Source organism: Notechis scutatus, chromosome Z (genome assembly GCF_049901735.1).
Source record: "Notechis scutatus isolate UNSWTSFEM ecotype Mainland chromosome Z, rNotScu1.2, whole genome shotgun sequence".
Lineage (NCBI taxonomy): Eukaryota > Metazoa > Chordata > Lepidosauria > Squamata > Elapidae > Notechis > Notechis scutatus.
In genome coordinates, this window is record NC_142025.1 from 137335839 (window position 1) to 137356500 (window position 20662).

Here is a 20662-nt window from a genome sequence, read left to right on the forward strand (position 1 = left end):
TGCTTGTTTCCAAATTCAAGGATTTCAAGGTTGAGAACTGACCATGCAAGAAAATATGCCAGCGAATGGTGACAGGTTATATTTTTGGAGCAATCAAAAATTAGGAAAAAAGCCAACTTTGGTGATGAGGCATGATCCCAAGTTGTAATTACTGAAGGTATGATACAATTTTTCAATTTATATCCATCAAGTTTAACATTACTCATCTAAGACTCTAAAAGATGTCAGAACTCCAATTCTCCACGTTCCCAGCCCAATTCTAAAATGTTTAGCAAACACGCAGGCCTTCAGGATTTAGATCAAGGCCTACCATTAAGCCAGGGTTTCTCAACCTCAGTGGCTTTAAAGATGTGGATTTCAACGCTTAGAATTCCTTGGTATGAAACGCTTCCTAGAGAATTCTAGGAGTTGAAGTCCATGCAAATTTCTGAAGTGAGGAAACCGTGCACAAAGCAAAGTTAAGATAGCTGCCGGGAGGATATATGCCACATGGAATGGCCCATGTCTCTTAAATTTGCTTTCCCCCTTCAGATGTAGTTCATTAAAGCGACATTCAACTGCCAAATCAGTCGAATTCTGAACCTGTTTTGCAGCAGCAGAGGCCAGGAAGAGAGGGGACAAAGCCAATCTGTTAAATCTCAAGAGTTTTTTGTAGGCCTTCCAGAGGACACCAGAGATTGGACTCTCCTGCTTGAAATAATCCATTCCACCATGGAGATCCAGTCTAGATGGGAGAAAGCATGCAATTCTCTGTTACTTCCCTTTGTAGAATTAATAAGAATGCTTAGCAAAAATTTAGTATGAAGGACAGGGGTGTCAATAAAAACAGATCATACCAAACTAATCTTATTTCATTCATCAATACAGTGACTTAAATTAGTAGACCAGCAAAATACTGTGGACATAATGTACTTAGTCTTCAGCAAGGCATTCAAAAAGCAGATCACAACCTACTTTTTGGTAAGCTAGAAAAAAGCAGGATAGATAGCATCACCATCAGATGGGTTTATAATTGGCTGACAAACCATACTCAAAAAGTAGTCTTTAATGGTACTCCATCCAGATGGAGGGAAGTAAGCAGTGGGGTACCACAAGGTTCCGTCTTAGGCCCAGTACTCTTCAATATCTTCATAAATGATTTAGGTGAGGGAATAGAAGGGGAATTTACCAAATTTGCAGATGATACTAAGCTGGCAGGAATAGCCAACACCCTAGATGGTAGGCTCAAGGTATGTTAAATTCAGCTTTAAGAAGACAAAGAACCATCCAGGATGCTAAATTATAGTGTTCTCCAAGCACCCTGAGTCAGATTACTGAGTATACACCATTTCTGATACCTACAATACACCCAATTTTCATGTCATTCCAGGTTCCTAAGGAAAACCTAAATCAGTGTTTCTCAACCTTGGCATCTTTAAGATGGGTGGACTTCAACTCTTAGAATCTCCTGGTCAATAGGATTCTGGGAGTTGAAGTCTGCCCATCTTAAACTTGCCAAGATTGAAAAACACTGAACTAAGTGCTTAATTAGACTCATTAAAAAATGCCTGAGGGGGAAATCTTGTTTTTCTTTCCCTGCAGGAAGCTTGGAATAAATGCTGGTTATGAGTTCCACTGAGAAACTGGAGATCTGGCAGCTGTCCAAAGATGCCAGGGCTGGATGCCTAGCTTGCAATGGACCACCCAGGTTAAGTAATGTAGTTTCATTCTCAGCTGCCAACTGTAATAAAACAGGTTGTTGTAAACAACATTCAAGAAACAAACACAAGCCGCTTCAAATTCTCTAAAATGGCTATATAAATATTTTGGGGAGTAGATAAAGAGCTGCTGAAAAGTGGATGATTTACTGCAACACTAGATTAAAACTCTCATCGTTCCCAGCCAGGGCATGATGACCCTTCTACAGTAGTTGAATTGATAATGTTGCATGCAATCTTCCTCCAAAAAGTCACCAATTGCAGGATTGCTGGCTGAGCATTGGAGGCGTAATGAGAGGTCCTTAAAAGTTTCTTTTGAAACTTTAATTCTGTGTAGGAATAGAGTTCAACAAACTGGCTTTTTCAGGACATTATCCAAAAAAATACAAACATGAAAGAAATATTTAAAAACGACATGTAATTGCTGCTGGGTTGTTGTTTTTTTCAATTGTATGGAATAGTTAAAAGCTAGATAATAGTTTGAGTTGGCAAGTTTTAGCATTCAGGGTGGGTTATGCCATTGTGTTCCCAATTCTAGCCTGGTACCCTTCTCCACAGCAGTGCCTTGCTTTGTTCAGGTTAACTCAAATTTCTTTCTCTCCCTCCTCCCCCTTCAAACAACACATAGAAGAGGCTTTGACATGTCCCTATACCAAGGCTTAGCTCTGGCACTTCACAGTTTGACCAAAGGTCAGGGTGAAATCAAGTATTTACATGGTCAAATTTGGGCTTTTTTGCAGCTGTCCGGTAAGTTTAACTCTTCCCTAACAAGACCTCCCTCTCTTCTGAAGAGAGAGAAAAGTCAAGAGAAAGTACACAAACACAAAAGGCTCCAGATAAAGAAGGAAACTCCAGAGATGATTTGCAAGAAAACAACTATTGTTCCACCCACAAAGACACACACTCCAGTTTGTCTGGAAACCTCCTCATGTTGGGTTTATGGTAGGGCACTGTTCTTCTGTTAAGTCCGTGATTAGAAAGAGAGGGAACCATCAAGGTGGTAGAACTTATCGAAATGACCGAATTGCCCTGTTTGATTAGAGAAAAGACAGTATCTACATCTACCACTCACTGGAAACCACTTATGGACTTTTTGCATAAAACATAAAACAATGAACTTCAGATCTATTGTTTTAACTATTAGGATAGATTATGGAAAGAAGAGTGTAATGCCATAACTTTACAGAAAACAGTAACTTTACATTTACTGGTATAAATATTGGAAACCTCTATATCTTTTTTTCTTTCTTTCCTATTTTTCTTCCTTTTTTCTTTTTACAATTTATCTTTCTCTTTCATTCTTTTTTCTTTCGTATTCTATTACTTTGCATTAATTTTAATTCTTTTTTAAACTTTCAGTAAAAGCCTTTAAAAAAGAGAGAAAGAGAGAGGCCTTATCTTTCATTCCATCATAGCCATTGTATCAACACTCCTAGGGGTGATTAATTGCTTTGAAAGGGTTCAAGATGCTTAGCTTATCTATTTTAGTGCTTATTTTACTTGTAAAAAGAATTAGACACACCCCTAGACAAACAGGGCTATTTACTACAAAATTTGGTGATGCAATCCAGAGAGATTCAGAGTCTTGGAGCCCTCTGTGACCTGCCCTATAGTATTTTTCTCTTATTCTATGCATGCTTGGTTTGAATTTAAGTTCCACTGAATTCAATAATATATTACATTTAGTAAAACATTTCTTGTCCCCTCCCCAAACTGAGCTCAAAATGCATATCTTATCCTTCCTCCAAATATACCCTATTTTCCAAGATTCAGTACCTATTTCTCCTCCGGCAGAGATGGAAACCGTTTTAAAGCGTTCCTGCACTTCAGTTTTCATCAGATGCAACCAGGGTAGTCATCAATCAGAGATTACAGGAGTTCAAACAAATTTAAAGGGCCACAGGTTTATCATTCATGCCTTAAAAACTTTAGGTTAAAATAAAAGTATAGCTTTTAACTATGAAGTTCAATTGGAATTGTAAACTTCCCAAATAATCCCATGCACTAAACAGAATTTTGCAGTAATGAACTATTTGATATTCACACATCACACTACATCTTGAAATGCTGCAGCAACTATATCTGACACCTAAAAATACATTCCCTCCAAATATATCTTTATGCACAAATCATTTTTAAAAATTTCTCTGCTACTCTATTCTCTCCAACTCCCACCCAATGCTAATATTTTTGATAATCTAACCCTGACCTCTAGTTTAGACTGTACCCCTAAAGTTATGTAAAGAGAGAAAATATTCAAAGCATTTTCTACTATCCGATTTCAAAGCCACATAGTTTAACTGAAACCTGTTCAAGATTCTTTCATTGCTATCCTGCTCTGTTGAATTATCTGTTTCTTGTTTCTGCATCTTTAGAAGGTATGTTTATGTAAGAATTATTATTCTAATTTATAGGTTGCATGGCAGGAATGGAACTTTTAGCCCCTGGGCCACTCTGGCTATGAATGAGCGCCTTCCACAAATCATTTTCCTTTGAGAGCTCCAGATAAAAAACCTGCAATTTTGACTTTTACCTCGTCCATCCTGTGGTTCTCAAAGGGAAAGTACTAAGCCAAGCAAGTGTCACCGCAAAAGTCACATTTAAAGCTGCTCTTCAAAGGCAGTTCTGTCTTGGACACCCCATAACTTCTGCAAAGAAGGAAGTCATGAAGCAGCCAAGATTAGATAAGCCCATGTACACATTTTGTATTGGACCATATTGGATCTTTAGCATGGTTATGGTTCAGTTTACTTGAAGTTTCTCCAATTGACCAAGCATTGATAGCCATTTCCTGGATAGCAAAAGTGGGATTATAGATTCCCTTCCTTGACACCTTAACTTTTTTTCCATACAAGGTGAGATGATTTTTGGTCTCATTGCGTAAAGAAAAATGTATGCTAACAGGGATGAAGCACTAATGGCCTTGTCCTCTGCCATCCTCTGACTCGTTCAATGTATATATGTGATTCAGTACTTCATTCAGAAGTAGATTCAGCTTTCAAACTCAAGCAACTCTATAAATACACCATTGTGTATGAAGAGATCAAGAAAATGTTTGACCTTTATTGCATATGTTACTACTTCACAATTTCCACACTGGGTTCATTTTCCTTCCTCTGTCTAGCCACTTTTGAGATGGCTTGAATCTATGGGACTCAAAATTCCCATCCAGCTTGAAAATCAGTTCCGAATTCTGGAGCTGCACCATTACATTGGAAGGGCTTACCAGGTTCCAGGTAAGAGCTGAACCTCAATCCCTAATCTTATACATTTCTGAAGTTTGGGGACACTAGCAAACCAAAGACACGGTGCAGCTTTTCCAGCTGTCTTCTTTAACTGATTACTGCAGCCAATCCAGCAACACATGAGGGTTACCACCAGAAAAGGATGTTCTCTGGACCCAATGAGAAGATTGGGCTCACATATCATGCTAAGAGCTGTGATTTGGGGTCTGGCTCAATGATAAATGAGCCCAGCAAACTGGGTATATTTACCCAAAGCTAATAGCAGTGTTCCAATATCTGCCACAGAGAAGAGGGAGTCAATTTATTTTCCAAAGCACCTGAAGGCAGGACAAGAAGCAATGAATGGAACCTAATCAAGGAGAGAAGCAACCTAGAACATAGGAGAAATTTCCCGACAGAATAATTAATCAGTCGAATGACTTGCCTTCTGAAGTGGTGCGTGTGCTCCAATGATGGAGGTTTTTAAGAAGAGATTGGACAATCATTTATCTGCAATCATACAGGGTTTCCTGCTTGAGCAGGAGGTTGGACTAGAAGACCTCCAAGGTCCCTTCCAATTCTATTATTCTGTTAAATCATAGTTGTTGATGGGCATAGATTTACCTGGAAACACTTCTAGCTCATCTCCATCAGGAAAAAAATAAAAGTCTGCAGCCTAACCTGGATATGAGGGGTCCTTGGTGCTCTCTGAGCTTGCTTGTTTCTTGCAGACGTTGCGTTACCCAAACTAGGTAACATCATCAGTGCTAGACCAGTTTGGGTAATGAAACATCCGCAAGAAAACAAGCAAGCTCAGAGAGCACCAAGGACCCCTCATGTCAACCCTGTGTTACAAATAATTCTTCTTTATTAGTAACCTGGATGTGTTTACTCAGTAGCAAACCCCCAAAGTATTCCACCAATTTGTTTCTAGGTGCATTCAATTGTAGCTACATATTGCAATCTTTCTCGTGTCTACTATGCTGCATAGGTTAGCCTATCAAAGGAATTAATACTGGAAAATAATGTTGCTTGGGCCGCTCTGTTCTTCCAAAGCTTCCTTTACTTATCTGCTGGCATAGCTCAAGAAATCAAGAGAAAGAGACCACCACTGATGACTTGCTTTGAGGTGACACCTTCCAAAGGGGAGAATCATATATCTGTGAAGAAAAACATTGCATCCCAAAAGGGTCACCCACATATTTCTAACCAAAGGTCTCCTGCTGCCGGCAACTCCTTCCTCAAGAATCCACAGGAATGATCAATTCTATAATAAATTCCCCCATAGGACTTCAGACTATCCCCATAAAGGCCTTGCCAAGCAATTAACTTGTTTAGATGAACTGCGAAGCTTTATGAAGCAGAACATCAATCAAAAGTAAATTGCATATATTGCAAAAGCAGAGTGAAAACAGCAGAATCTTTTGAAGTTGGTTATTTAAGAGCATGATTAAAAATACAACAGTAATGATTTGTATAACATTGGAATATTTAAAGCAGTTCGCATTCATTAGGGAATCCTTTGAAGATGGTTATTTAAGGCAACATGATTAAGAATACAACCAGTACTGTAATGTTTTGCATAACTTTGTAATATTTAAACTACTTCTCATTCTTTAGCTAATCATCATCCTTACAAATTTATACAAATTAATTTACTTTTAATAGAGCACATGGAGAAAAGCAGAAAAACCAAAGATTAATCAGAATTATGATACAGACAATAGATGAGTCCTCTATAACAGTTCATTTAGTGACTGTTCACATTTACAATGGCACTGAAAAAGAGATTTACGACTGTTTTTCACACTAAGAGTTGTGGCATCCCCATGGTCACATGATCAAAATACAGCCACTTGGCAACTGACTCATATTTATGACAATTGCAGTGCCCTAGGGTCATGTGATTCTCCTCTTGTAACCTTCTAACAAATAACGTTAATGGAGAAACCAGATTCATTTTACAACTGTGTTACTAACTTAACAACTGCAGTGGTTCACATTTGACAACTGTGTTACTAACTTAACAACTGCAGTGGTTCACTTAAAAAAATATGCCAAGAAAGGTTGTAAAATGGGGCAAAATTCACTTAACAAACATAGCAAGAGAAATTTTGAGCTTAATTATGGTAAGTTCAAGGACTACTTGTAATGCATTATCTCTGTTAATCATTGTATTGGATCAGCAATTCTCAAACATTTTGGTCTCAGTACTCAATTCTTAAAAACAATGGAGGACCCGAAAGGCACTTTTCTTTATATGGGCTACATCTATTGAAAATTACTGCATTAGAACTTAGGAATTTTAAAATATTTGACTTTTTGGGAAGTCCAAAATCACATTTTTTTGAAAACCGCTGTACATTTCTATGAATAGGTACCATTTCAAGTGGCTCATAGTGCTCCACAATACTTGATAATACACTTTATATATTTTTAATATTTGTAACCCAGGGGTCCCCAATCCCTAACCCATGGACCACCACCTGTCTACAGCATGCCAATAATCGGTCTGTGCAAACAAGCCCCGTTCATTGGATGCAGGCAACATGAAAAACCACACCACCTCTGGTCCACAGAAAACCTCTCTCCATGGAACTGGTCCCTGATGCCAAAAAGATTGGGGGCCATTGTTTTAATGCATGTTTCATCCTGAGGTTCTAAGGCAGCATGCAGTAAGACAAAAGCATTGAAGTAATAAAACTGCAACCTCACCAAACTAATGCAGAATAAAAATGCTATCCTCATATAACACAATGCATCTGAAGGGGCAATGATAACAAAGTTAAATTGCCTGGGGAAAATGCACACACTATAACCAGAAACTGAAATTTTAGTAAGCCCTTTCAGTGGTCATGGAGCCACTGAACCCAAGATCCTTTTCTGTGCAAACACAGCCTCTGATACAGGTGGCTTCCGCTCCTTAGGCACATGCAATCCATTCCCGCTAAATTGGAAAATTACATATAATTTTAAATTATTAAGATAGCCGCACGGCAGGAAAAGCTGCCTCTGCGTTTTCCTCCCATCTGTGGAAGGGAAAAAGAAGATTAATAGCTAGAATTCCTTTTGAATGCCCTGGAAACATTGCTCGGGGGCTGTTTCTCGCTACTCCTGGAACCGGAATAGGTACATTGGCAGCCCGGCAGCCCTCCAATCTTTTCCAGGTGTTTGGAATTGTGTCAGTTCCCAGCATTCCCCGAAGATCCCGCTTTTGCCCTTCGAGGGCTAAATTTTGCCAATTAATGTGCCTCGACTGACGCTCCGTATCGTGTTGTAAGTAAAACTTCGCGCGAGCCCGTTGCAACAAAACTGATTAAACCCAGACGTAACACTTCCCGGGAGGCTAGCGGCCAACAGGTCGAGTTCCCCACCCAGAAACTCCCCCAAACTCACAGCCAGAGTCCCCTTGAACCTCCGCTCGTAAAAGACCCCCGTCCCCTTCCTCTCTCTCCCTTACTACCAGCGGGACTGATCCTTTGGGAGGCGCGGCGATGCGAGAAATGCAGCGAAGAGTCCCGATTCTCGCGCAGGGTGTGCCGAAGTGAATCGAGGGCTGGGTGGGGTTTTCTCTCTCTTTGGAATAGTGTAGCTGGCGCTGCTGCTTTCTCAGCCGTTGGATGGCTTCGTTTATTCATCCGCTGGCATTTGAGCCCGGCAGCTGAGACAAAGGGGGTCGGGGCAGCTGGTCGCGGGGGCGAAAAAGCATACTTGGCATCGGTCACAGCGGGTGTGTGTCCGCATAACCCCGGGCGGCCCCGCCCAGAAGCCAAAAGGCGCCTCCTGCCACTTTCGCCTTATGCCTAAAGTGGGTGGGTGGGAGATAAGGATCTTAGATGGGAGTCCCAAAGGTGCTTTTTCAAGAGGCAGCTGGACTTTCGTGAAGCAGAAGGAGCTTCTTGGATGAGAAGTAAAACGTCTTCAAAGAAAAACAAAGAAAGTCCAGTTTGCACCTTTGGGGCAACCACTGAAATATCTATAGGGATGACTGAGAATCCCCATAGATATTTTAGATGGGACAACTGGCAACTAAGGCCAAACTAACCTAGTTTTCTTTCCTTTTATTCCTTTACCGGCTGGCTTCCTCCAAAGCAGCAACCCAGTATGGGAAAAATCCACATTCTTAATTTACAGATAGTCCTTGACTTAACAACAGTTCATTTAGTGACCTTCAAAGTTACAATGGCACTGAAAAATGTGACCCTCACACTTACAACAGTTGCAACATCCCCATGGTCACATGATCAAATTTCAGATGCTTGGCAACAGGGTCATGTTGCAATGTTTTGGGGTCATGTGATCAGCTTCTGAGACTTTCTGACAAGCAAACTGGATGGGGAAGCCCAATTCACTTAACAATGGTATTACCAACTTAACAATTGCAATGGTTTACTTAACAACAGCAGCAAGAAAAGTTGTAAAATGGAGCAAAACTCACTTAACAAATATTTCACTCAGCAACATAAATTTTCGGTTCAACTGTGGTCTTAAGTCGAGGACTACCTTCTCCAGGGTGGTAGTGATGCGTAATGAAAAAACACAGGAGCACGGCAACCCTTTAAAACCCCAGAATTGGCAATTGGGTGCAGAAGAGTTTGGGAACAGGGAGCCAGACTGTAAATTCAACCATAACCAAGCAGCGCTGTCTTTGGGAACTCTGCTCAGCCAGATAGAACATGATTACCCGAGATTAACTAACTATGGTTCATTCAGATAGGGCTAGGGGTTTAGATGGCAGAAATTTGGGGAACCGATAGAAGGCAACACAGACATACAGGGACTCTTTCCTACCATCTATTTGTCATTTGGAGTTAAGTGATCAAATAAATAAAATAAAATTTTAAGCATTGCAGTCCCTGCCCCCCCACCCATACACGCACATTAAACACGTGTGTACACGAGCTAGACCAGGGATGTCAAACTCAAGGCCCAGGGGCCAGATCTGGCCTGCCTGGTGCTCCCTAGCTCCGTTTTCACTTGCAGAGGGTTGCAGGAGGCTTTCACAGCCGAAAATGGAGCTCAGGAGCCTGTTTTCGCCGGCAGAGTGCTTGAGCCACCATAGATGCCCCCCCCCTTGACATGAGTGATGTCATGCTGGCCATGCCCACCAGCCCCAGCCCCCCAAATTCAAACACAACCCTGATATGCGCATCCCAATGAAATCGAGTTTGACACCCCTGAGCTAGACAGAATCATGCAGCAAGCTAGGTTAACGTTGTCAGAATGCACATACTCATTATTGTCAAGCTTCAGTATGAGATCAACGTTGTTAACTGGGGGAGGTTGGCATCTGTTTTAAATCCTGGCAGCCGCTTTAGATAGCCTAATCTAGGTATGAAGCTCTTGGGAATAAACAATCTCTCCTAATAGGCGTTGAATAAACGCATTTTAAATAAATGAAGTCATGTTAGCTGCTCTCCGCCCCTTAAGTTATTTTCTGGCCATTTGAAATCTCTGGGCTTGGATTCCTGTGCTTTGGCCCTGAGGTTAGGCCTCATTAAGGGTGTTGGTCCCAGCAGGGCTCCACATCCTATCCCAATCTTGACGCACTAAGGCAGGAAAAGACTCCGGGAGAGCAAATAAGGATTTTATCCCTGTCTCCAGTGTTTCCCAGAGCCCGGTGGCGCAAGCCGCAATGACATCATACGCTTCACTGTGTCATTTGGGTGATGATGTCACTGGCCCCCTTGTACAGGTAGTCCTCGACTTACAACAGTTTATTTAGGGACCGTTCAAAATTACAACAGCACTCAAAAAAGTGACTTATGACCGTTTTTCATGCTTATGACATTTGTGGCGTCCCCATACTCACGCGATCAACATTCAGATGCTTGAGCCTTGAAATTACTAGGGTATGAGATTCAAAGGCCCACCCAATTCAGTAAGAGGCACACCCCTTTCCATAGGCGTACCCCTAGTTAGAATATTCCTACCAGTGGGACGAATGAATTTGATTGAAATTGCCAATTCGACTGTATTTAGTTCACAAAGTGAAAACAGGCTGGAGAGAATAAAGAAGAGAAAATGAAACTACAAAGTGACGTATTCCTTCCTCATCTATTTCTGAATGCCAGAGAAAGTATCCATACACAGACAGTCCTCGACTTACAACAGTTTGTTTAGCGACTGTTCAAAGTTACAACGGCACTGAAAAACGTGACTTATGACCATTTTTCATACTTGACAACATCTGCAGCATCCCTGTGATCATGGGATTGAAATTGAGACGCTTGGCAACTGTCTCATATTTATGACCATTGTATGACCATTGTAGTGTCCAGGGGTCAGGTCACCTTTTGCAACCTTCTGTCTAGCAAAGTGAAAGGGGAAGCTAGATTTACTTAACAAATGTTACTAACTTAACTTCAATGATTCACTTAACAACTGTGACAAGACAGGTCATAAAATGGGGCAAAACTCATTTAACAAAAGTCTCACTTAGCAACATAAATTTTGGGCTCAGTTATGGTCATAAGTCGAGGATTACTTATATATACATGTGCCTTTCCTTTCTGGAATGTGCTTATCAACTAACAGAGACTTATCTTTGTAGGCCCCCCTGGTAAATTAGCCAACTACATTTTAGTATTTTGCACACTCAGCTTCTGATTCATTTGCAATTCTGGGCATAAAATGAACCCTAAATATTGGACTAATGCAGTATAGAATGGAATGGAATGAAATAGAAATAGAAAAGAATAGAATAGGGACCTTAGAGGTCTTCTAGTCCAACCCTCTGCTCAGGCAGGAAACCCTATACCATTTCAAACAAATGGTTGTCCAATCAGTTCTTTAAAACTTCCAGTATTGGAGCATTTACAACTTCTGGAGGCAGGTTGTTCCACTGATTAATTGTTCTCACTGTCAGAAAATTCCTCCTTAGTTCTAGGTTGCTTCTCTCCTTGATTAGTTTCCACTCATTGCTTCTTGTCCTGCCTTCAGGTGTTTTGGGGAATAGGTTGGCTCCCCTCTTCTTTGTGGCAACCTCTTGAGATATTGGAACACCGCTATCATGTCACCCCTAGCCCTTCTTTTCATTAAACTAGACATACCCAATTCCAGCAACAGTTCTTTATATGTTTTAGCTTGCAGTCCCCAAACATTTTTGTTGCTCTTCTCTGCACTCTTTCCAGAGTTTCAACATCTTTTTTACATCGTGGTGACCAAAACTGGGTGTCGGGTGGCCTTACCAAGGCATTGTAAAGTGGTATTAACACTTCATATGATCTTGATTCTATCCCTCTGTTAATACAGCCTAGAACTGTGTTTGCTTTTTTGGCAGCTACAACACACTGCTGGCAGTAAGCTATGGTTCAGTTAATTATGGACGATCAGGACGCTTTAGAGTCACAACTACCACAAGGTAGAAAGATAAAGTTGCTCTTGAACTCAAAGAATTCTCCAAGGCTCCTCGGAGCATGAATTTATGCACTGCACATAATAAGCAGTAGAGCTTCAATACCATAGCCCCTTACTTTTTTTTTGCCCCCCCCTTTTTGTCAGATTCTTCAAACCTCTTCTTTTTCCCCTGAGAATCCCAACTTTCCTTCTTGTCCCTGATTGCAGGAAAATATCACTTTTGTTTGCAAATCTTGCATTGTTTGCTTGCAAAGAGTTGCTGGAATCCAATTTTTACCCCCACCCCCAACCTGGGAGCCTGAAAATACGAAAGGGAAATATATTAAGATGAAAGGGATGAATCACTGTTCTTACCTGGCTTCTGGATGGTGGCCAAATCTCTAGGTAGATTGAGGGGGAAAAGTTGGACCACTCTCCTTGGTAACTTATTGATCTCGGATTTTTTTATTTTATTTTTTGGTCTTCCTTTCTGTGTTCCCACAGCTGTAGCTCTTGGCATCAATATCGGGGCACTATACTCCCTTTTATTTGTGCCAGTTACCTCTCATCTTCTTTCTCTAATGCTACCCATTCCTTTCATAACTCCTCTGGCTGCTCCTCCACTTCTCTTATCGCTCTGTTTCTCCTCCCACTATAGTCCTCTTATCTATTCTTCTGTTCTCCACCTTTTCCCTCCAATTCCCCCTCTTGTTTGCCTCTACGTTGTTCAGCTTCCTAGTTGTTAAATATTGCAGTCTTCAATCCCCTGTGATTAATCTTCCTAATCATGTTTCTACTCTCCCTCTGTTCTTCTGGCTTTTCCTTTGCCGCTTTAGGGAATGAGAGGAGAGAAAGAATAAAGGAAAAGAAAGCGATTGAATTTCAGTCCTGAGGATCTATCACTCCACCTTCCTGGGGGCTTGGCTTGGGGGAGGGTAAATCATACACAGAAAGGGAGGGAGGGAGGTTCACAGGAGAGGTGATGGGCGCCACAATTCCTGACCTTAACTCTGGGAAAGGAGTGGTCTCAAAGCTTTAGAAAAACAGGGAACTAGGAAGTTGACAGAAACATTTTTGACTGGTGAGCTGGAATGGGTTTGATGTCCCCTTGAGGTTGGTAGAAGAAGCCACAGCCTCTGGCACCCCCTGGTGGCTAAACCCTTCTAGAAAATGAGCCATCATTGCAGCAAAGACCATCTGCTTCTTAAAATATTTTTGATTCTTGGCCCGTCCATGTGTCTGGCAGGGATAGTAGAGCTGTTTAAGATTGTTTCTTCACATTAGGAGTGAGGAAGCAAAACAAAATAGTAACATTGAGAGCCATTTGAACAATCCCCCTTTCCTGAACCAAACTTGAAATGAAAAATAAAAAATGAATAATAAACTCAGACAGTTTTATTTATTAGAAACAGGAATAAGTTGAATCATTTATAAGGTGATGATAAATTTCTGTACAAATACAGACACTCTAAACTGGGTTTTAACACAAAATACCCTAAACTTCCCCAAACCAGCAGAAGTTAATTATGGCCAGATCAATATACCTCCAAGATATGAAAAGCAAAAAGCATTCGATAATCTCAATTGGAAATTCATGTTATATCAAATTAAAAGATTGAATTTTGGCACCAATATAGAAAAAACATTACAAGAAATATATTCAAATCAAAAAGCAAGTTTATTACTAAATGGAGATTGCACTGAAGATTTTGAAATTGCAAAAGGAGTGAGACAAGGGTGTCCATTATCGCCTCTTGCTATTTGTCTTATCTTTAGAAGTGTTGCTAGCTGCAACCAGACAAAACCCAGAGATTCACGGAATTAAAATTAGAAATAAGGAATATAAAGTTCAGGCATTTTCCAATGATTTGCTATTTATAGTGGAAGATCCAATGAATACCAATATTGTTGCAACAAATAGAAAAATTTGGGGAAGTGGCAGGATTCAAAATAAATAAAAATAAAACTAAGATGATAGTCAAAAACTGTATAACAAAACAGAAAGTAGAATTAGAAAACATAATGGGACTGCAAATAGTAAAAAGGTCAAATACCTGGGAATTTGGATATCACCCAGATGTTCATCACTAAAAGAGGACAATTATGTTAAACTGATTAAGCAAATTAGAAAAGAATTGGAATTATGGGCCAAATTGAAACTGTCTATATTAAGAAGAATAGGAATGCTGAAAATGAATACTTTACCAAAACTAATATATCTATTCCAAATGATCCCAATTAAATTAGGGAAATCTTTCTTTATAGAACTAAACAAAATGACATTCAAGTTTCTCTGGTTGGACAAGCGGCCACGTATTAAAATGAAACTATTACAAGACAATAGGAGCAGAGGCGGTCTTGGATTACCAGAATGGGAGCTCTATTATCAGGCAGCGGTATTGAGTTGGATTAAGGATTGGGTTAAATTAAGAGACAAGAGAATCTTAACATTAGAAGGACATGACTTCCTGATAGGTTGGTATGCATTTTTGTGAAAAAACAAAAGTAATGTACATACCTATTTCAATCAACACCTAATAAGAGACTCATTGATTACAACCTGGAAAAAAAAATCAAAGGCAAGCACTATATAGAAATCCCACAATGGCTGTCAACCGTGGAAGCCATAATCCATCCAAATAGATTAGACCTACGGAAAATGGTAAGCTATGAAGAACTATTAGATAGTCAAGAAAAATTAAAATCAAATCAAGAACTGAAGGAAAATAATTGATTAGTGGCCATATTTGCAAATTCAAAATAAATATAAGAAAGATTTAAAAGATTTTGGATTTGATAAAGGGCAGAACCAATTAGATAAAATATTAATGAGACCGGAACAAAAACTTATAACTAAAACATACAAATATTTATTAGATTTCAAAATGGAAGAGGAAACAGTCAAAGGCACAATGATTGCATGGGCACAGAATTTTGGATACACTATAGAATTAGAGGAATGGGAGAAAATATGGAACATAAATTATAAGTTAACGGTATCCACAGCATACAAAGAAAATATGTACAAAATGTTGTATAGATGTTGTATTTAGCTCCAACAAGATTGGCAAAAATTTATCCCAACATGAGTACCAAATGTTGGAAATGTAAAAAAGTTGACGGTACATTTTATCACATGTGGTGGTTATGCCCTGAGACCAGGACATACCAAATTAAAAACTGGTTACAAGAGATCACTGGGTATCAGATTGAGCTCAGACTGGAAACCTTCCTCTTAGGAATCATCAAAGATAGATTACCGAAAGAAGTAAAATACTTATTATTACACATTATAACAGCCACCAGAATAGCCTTTGCGCAAGTATGGAAAACCCCAAATACATCCAATGAAGAACTAATAACACATAAAATAATGGAAAGTGCTGAGATGAACATGCTAACAATGAAACTGAAAGAAAAAGATGACTCTGAATTCTTTTCAATTTGGAACAGTTGGTATAAATGGTTAACAAACAGAACTAAGAAGTGAGACAAAAAGCCTAACTGAATAACCCTTAAGAAAGTAAAACAAAATTTTGCAAATTATATAAAAATATAAGAATAGTAATCATAGTTAAAGCTATTTTTAATATTAGACAAATGTAATATAATGTATTATGATATTTAAACCAAAAACCTGTATAGATGCCAAGAATGCTGTTGATACCATGATGTTTTATGATGTAACAAAAGAAAATCAATAAAAATATACCAAAAAAAAAAAAAAGATATGAAAAGCAAAACAAGCTGTTTATGGAAAGTTCAAAGTAATCTTCTCTGATCTGCTGGGTTCCAGATGCATTAATATTATAGCTTCCAATTATTTCTGTGAATCATAGCCCTAATATGAAAGACAAAGAATGACTCTGACCAATTGTGGGTAAGAGCACACATTAGGAAAGAGCACACACACTGTTATGCTGTAATAACAGTGGCAAAATGTAGCCATTTTTTTTCCATTGTTTCATTTGCAGATAGTCATCTACTCATTTATCTTTCCTGAGGAAGGTTGAAGCACAACATAATCTACAGGGCTACTGTGAAGAATATTCCAAGTACTTGGTGGATAAGTCTGCTTGGAATTGGTCTGGGCAAGTCCTATAATCTGATCACCTATTAAATCTATGCCCTTCCTCGCTAGTGAAGTCCACCTGGGAGATGATCTGTGGTTGGGTCCTTATGGTAGTGTCATCATCCTTAAGGGAAGAGATAGCTTTGCCTGCCTTGAAATAGCAGCAGTACACTGCTTCTTCAAAAAGCCATTGCTGGGCTCAACAGTTCTGGAAAATTTCTCTCCAGTCTCTAACTTCATTTTTAGAAGATTTTTAGAAGATTTTTTTTGAAAAGGTTATTGGGCTATGTGGCTTCAGAGACTCCTGGAGGAAATACATTGTCAAGACCTTTTTCAGTCAGATTTCAGATTGGGAGATAGTATGGAGACTCTGTTATTTGCTCTTGTTGATGACCTCTGGTGCAGCCTGGATGAAAGCTGTCCTGGTCTTCTTGATATCTCAGCAGCTTTTGATAGCATCTATCATGGTATCCCTCTGGATGGTGTACTTAGATTAGGAATAGGGAGCATAGTGCAGTGGTCATTCTCCTTTTGCTGTGGTTGGTTCCACTCAATGTTGGCAGGAAGGTGCAGGGGAAAGGTTGAGTCCGTAAAGCAAGATCATCCATTAGTTGGAGGTCAGAATTCTGGGAGTTGAAGTCCACAGATCACAAAGGGGCCATAGTTGTACACCCTTGCAATAAACCATGCAAGAACTGGCTTGCAGAAAGGAGCAAGCACAACAAACCACCGTAGCAAGTTTCTCAGGACATGCAAATGCCTCTTCACCACATCCCCCTAAAAAAGATTGCATGGCAAAATACACTGCTGGTCACATATCCTGTATGCCTGTGGAATCTTGTCTCATCAGCCAATATCCTGTGATTAGCGAAGCACGGCAAGTACGCATAGACTTGTTTGGTTGAAGTTTCATTGAATGTTTCTTTCTTTAGGATGGTTTCTCCAAACGTCAGCTTTCCAGTTCAGTTTCTTTCTTTCCTTTGCATGCATATGGTGCTTTTTGGTTATAGAAATAGTGGTTCTCTGAATTTCAGAAAGTGATAATCGGATATATGGCTTAGTTCCATATTTTGACATTTATCAGACTTGACTTTGGAACCCACACATTTTGTCCTTGATGTGACTCTTACCATGCAATGATTTTATAATCCAATACAATTTATAGGGGTGGGGTCATAGCTACATTCACACTTTGTACTAAATCTTTCTCAGCTTAATCATAATTTACTCAATATATTTAAATGTAAGTTCCTATAACACAACAAACCAATCAAACAACTTTGTGGAGCATGGCAGTATTATTCCCCAAAATTGATAAAGGGATACTGATGTATCATGGGCAGAGATTTATTCAAATTATTCCACTGAATATCATTCAAATGCACAAACACCCCAAAATTCACCTTCCAGCCTGACCATTGAAGTCTCACTAGGAGGGTTGTCAGTCTAGAAAAATCTGGTCTAATTCCTAGTTCTGATGGATCATGATCTAGAGCAGTATTTCTCAACCTAGCAACTTTAAGATGCACAGACTTCAACTCCCAAAATCCCCCAGCCAGTATGTTGGCTGGGGAATTCTGGGAGTTTAAATCTATGCATCTTAAAGTTGCTTAGACTGAGAAACACTGATGCCCAGGAGTGCTCAGATTAGGAACATAAACATCCCTCCAAACAAGGAAATTAATATGCATATCCGCTTCTAGAACAGCCCTTGTAATAGTGTCTTCCAACAACAACTCACTTTTTTGTGATCTCTGACAATACAATCCTGTGCAGAATTCACAGAATTATTGTTCTGCTGACCTCAGTGCCTCTTGCTTCAAGCTAAGTACACACAGGGTTACAGATTGAGTTCTGCTGTTGAAAAAGACCATCAAATTCTACTTCTGATCTGCTAATCCTTTGTTATCCTCCTAATCTTGTTTTTTTAAACTCTATCCCGTTCTGGTATCTCATTTCGCCCTCATTTTTATCCTCATGTATCACCAAGCAGCAGGACACTTCAACTGATGTTTTTCCTTCCACCTGCTCCACACAGTTATGCATAAGATTATTTCATAGTGTCCTCAGTGTGTTCTCATTCGCAAACACATAGATATAAATTAGTATCAGATTTAGCCAAATATTTTTATTTCATTTAATTCAATTTAGGCACTGCCTGATTCCAAACTGATTTTGGATGGCTCACAATATACGGGCAATCCTCCACTTACAACAGTTAATTTAGTTCATTCAGAGTTACAACGGCACCGAAAAAGGTGACTTACAACTATTTTTCACACTTATGACTGTTGCAGCATCCCCCGTGGTCACAATCAAAATTCAAAATTGGCAACTGATTTCTATTTATGACAGTTGCAGTGTCCATGGGACAAGCAAAATTAATGGGGAAACACGATTCACTTAACAACTGTGTTACTAACTTAACAACTGCAGTGATTCATTTAACAAGAGTGGCAAGGAAGATTGTAAAATGGGGCAAAATAACTTAACAACTTTCCTGCTTAGCAACAGAAATTTTGTCGTGGTTGTAAATCGAGGACCACCTGTAATCAACCATAAAAAGTGCCAGCTTAGACCAACACTTAATTGAGGAATCACCAATGACGCTTCCAACAACAAGGCAAGCCACTAGTATATAGAGCAAACTGCATTCTCTTCTAGCCCTGATGAGGTTATCTAGTTGGGTAATGAAAGGTCTGCAAGAAAATAATCAATGCTAGAGAATACCAAGGACCCCAGAGTTCAACAATGAGCTATAAATATTCTCTTCTATTGATGCCAAAAAAATTACAAAAGATAATAAGATGGGATCAAGTTACCCCCCAAAAAAAAAAAAAAAAGGAAGCTCCACATCCGAAATGAGACTTCATCCAAGACCTGGGAGAACAAGCAGGCTTCACACAATACCACAAGGGTGGAAGCCACATTTAGGGAATTTTAGGGAAGATCTCATTCCAAATGGCAGCGCCATGAGGGAAGGCATGCTCCTGTTATCCCAAGGAAGGAACCAACTCTGTCAGCATCTACCAGTCAACCTACTCCTTGGGTCATGATTCCAGAGATTCTCCCTTATGAGTTTAACAATGATGAGCTTCTAATGTACTGGAAAGGTTCTTAAAAATTCAGGGAGATATTCAGAAAGGTATCTGCCTTGTTGAACTATAGAATGCAGTCAGACATCAGGGACTGACCACAGGAAATCTTTGATGACTTTTCTATTATGTCATACAATGTTTTATGATAATTTTTATTATAAAATGTGTCTTAAAATTTGTAAAACTTCCACAGCCCCCAGATTTTGGACATATTCTATAAGTTAACCCATTTGAGATATATTGCTCCAAAATGTTTTGTCCCATAATGCACCATTTTTCCCAGTTAAAGGTTACAGATATGAAGAGTTTTAATAGTATAGGTAGTGCTCGACTTACAATAGTTCATTTAATGACTGTTCGAAGTTACGACATCACTGTTAAAAGTTACTTATGACTGTTTTGCACACAACCGTTGCAGCATCACCATGATCATACGATCAAAATGCAGACATTTGGCAACTGAATCATATTCATGATGGCTGCGGTGGTCATGTGGTCTTCTTTTTTGACTTTTTGACAAGCAAAGTCAATGGGGAAGCCAGATTCACTTAACAACCATGTTACAAACTTAACAACTTCAGGGATTCACTTAACAGGCGGCAAGAAAAGTCACAAAATGGAGTAAAACTCACTTAACAAATGCCTCATTTAACAACTGAAATTTTGGGCTCAGTTATGATCATCAGTCAAGGACTACCTGTGTATAATAAAACAGCACCTTGAATAGCACCTGGAAACAAATGGGCAATCAATACAGCTTGGGGAAAAAAGGTTCATACTCATCATGCCACTGACCCTTTCTTCTGGGTATGTTGAGGTTTCTGATTTTATTTCCCAAGAGAAGCTTCCTGTAAAGCACATTGCACTAGTTGAGCCTTGAAATTACTAGGTTATGCGATTCAAAGGCCCACCCAATTCAGTAAGGGAAACACCCCTTTCCATATTCTACTTAGAATATTCCCACTGGTTTCAGTGGGATAAATGAATTGGTTAAATTGCCAGTTCAACTGTATTTAGTTCACAAAGTGAAAACAGGTTGGAGAGAATAAAGAAAAGAGAAAATGAAACTAGAAAGTGACGTATTCCTTCCTCATCTGTTTATGTACACAGGTAGTCCACAACTTAGTTTCTTTAGTGACTGTTCAAAGTTACAACAGCACTGAAAAATGTGACTTACAACCATTTTTCATACTTAACGACATTTGCATGATCGTGTGATTGAAATTTAAGATG

The 20662-nt window shown here is 39.4% G+C and overlaps 1 protein-coding gene across 7 annotated transcripts in view; it reads right to left on the bottom strand.

Annotated features, from left to right (window-relative positions):
• Window positions 1-20662, bottom strand: part of PLEKHA4 (pleckstrin homology domain containing A4) — a 72947-nt gene that overhangs the window by 42411 nt on the left and 9874 nt on the right. For 2 of the 7 annotated variants that reach the window (XM_026677455.2, XM_087946792.1), the window contains exon 1: window positions 8318-8613. The exons of 1 other annotated variant lie outside the window; for it this stretch is intronic. In XM_026677455.2, coding sequence (XP_026533240.2) covers window positions 8318-8559 — 242 coding nt within the window. In that variant the 5' untranslated portion in view covers window positions 8560-8613. Of the gene's footprint in view, window positions 1-3473; window positions 3518-8317; window positions 8614-12634; window positions 12777-20662 lie in introns of those variants that run through there. 4 more of the 7 variants (XM_087946786.1, XM_087946787.1, XM_087946789.1 and 1 more) reach the window with 4 other exon arrangements.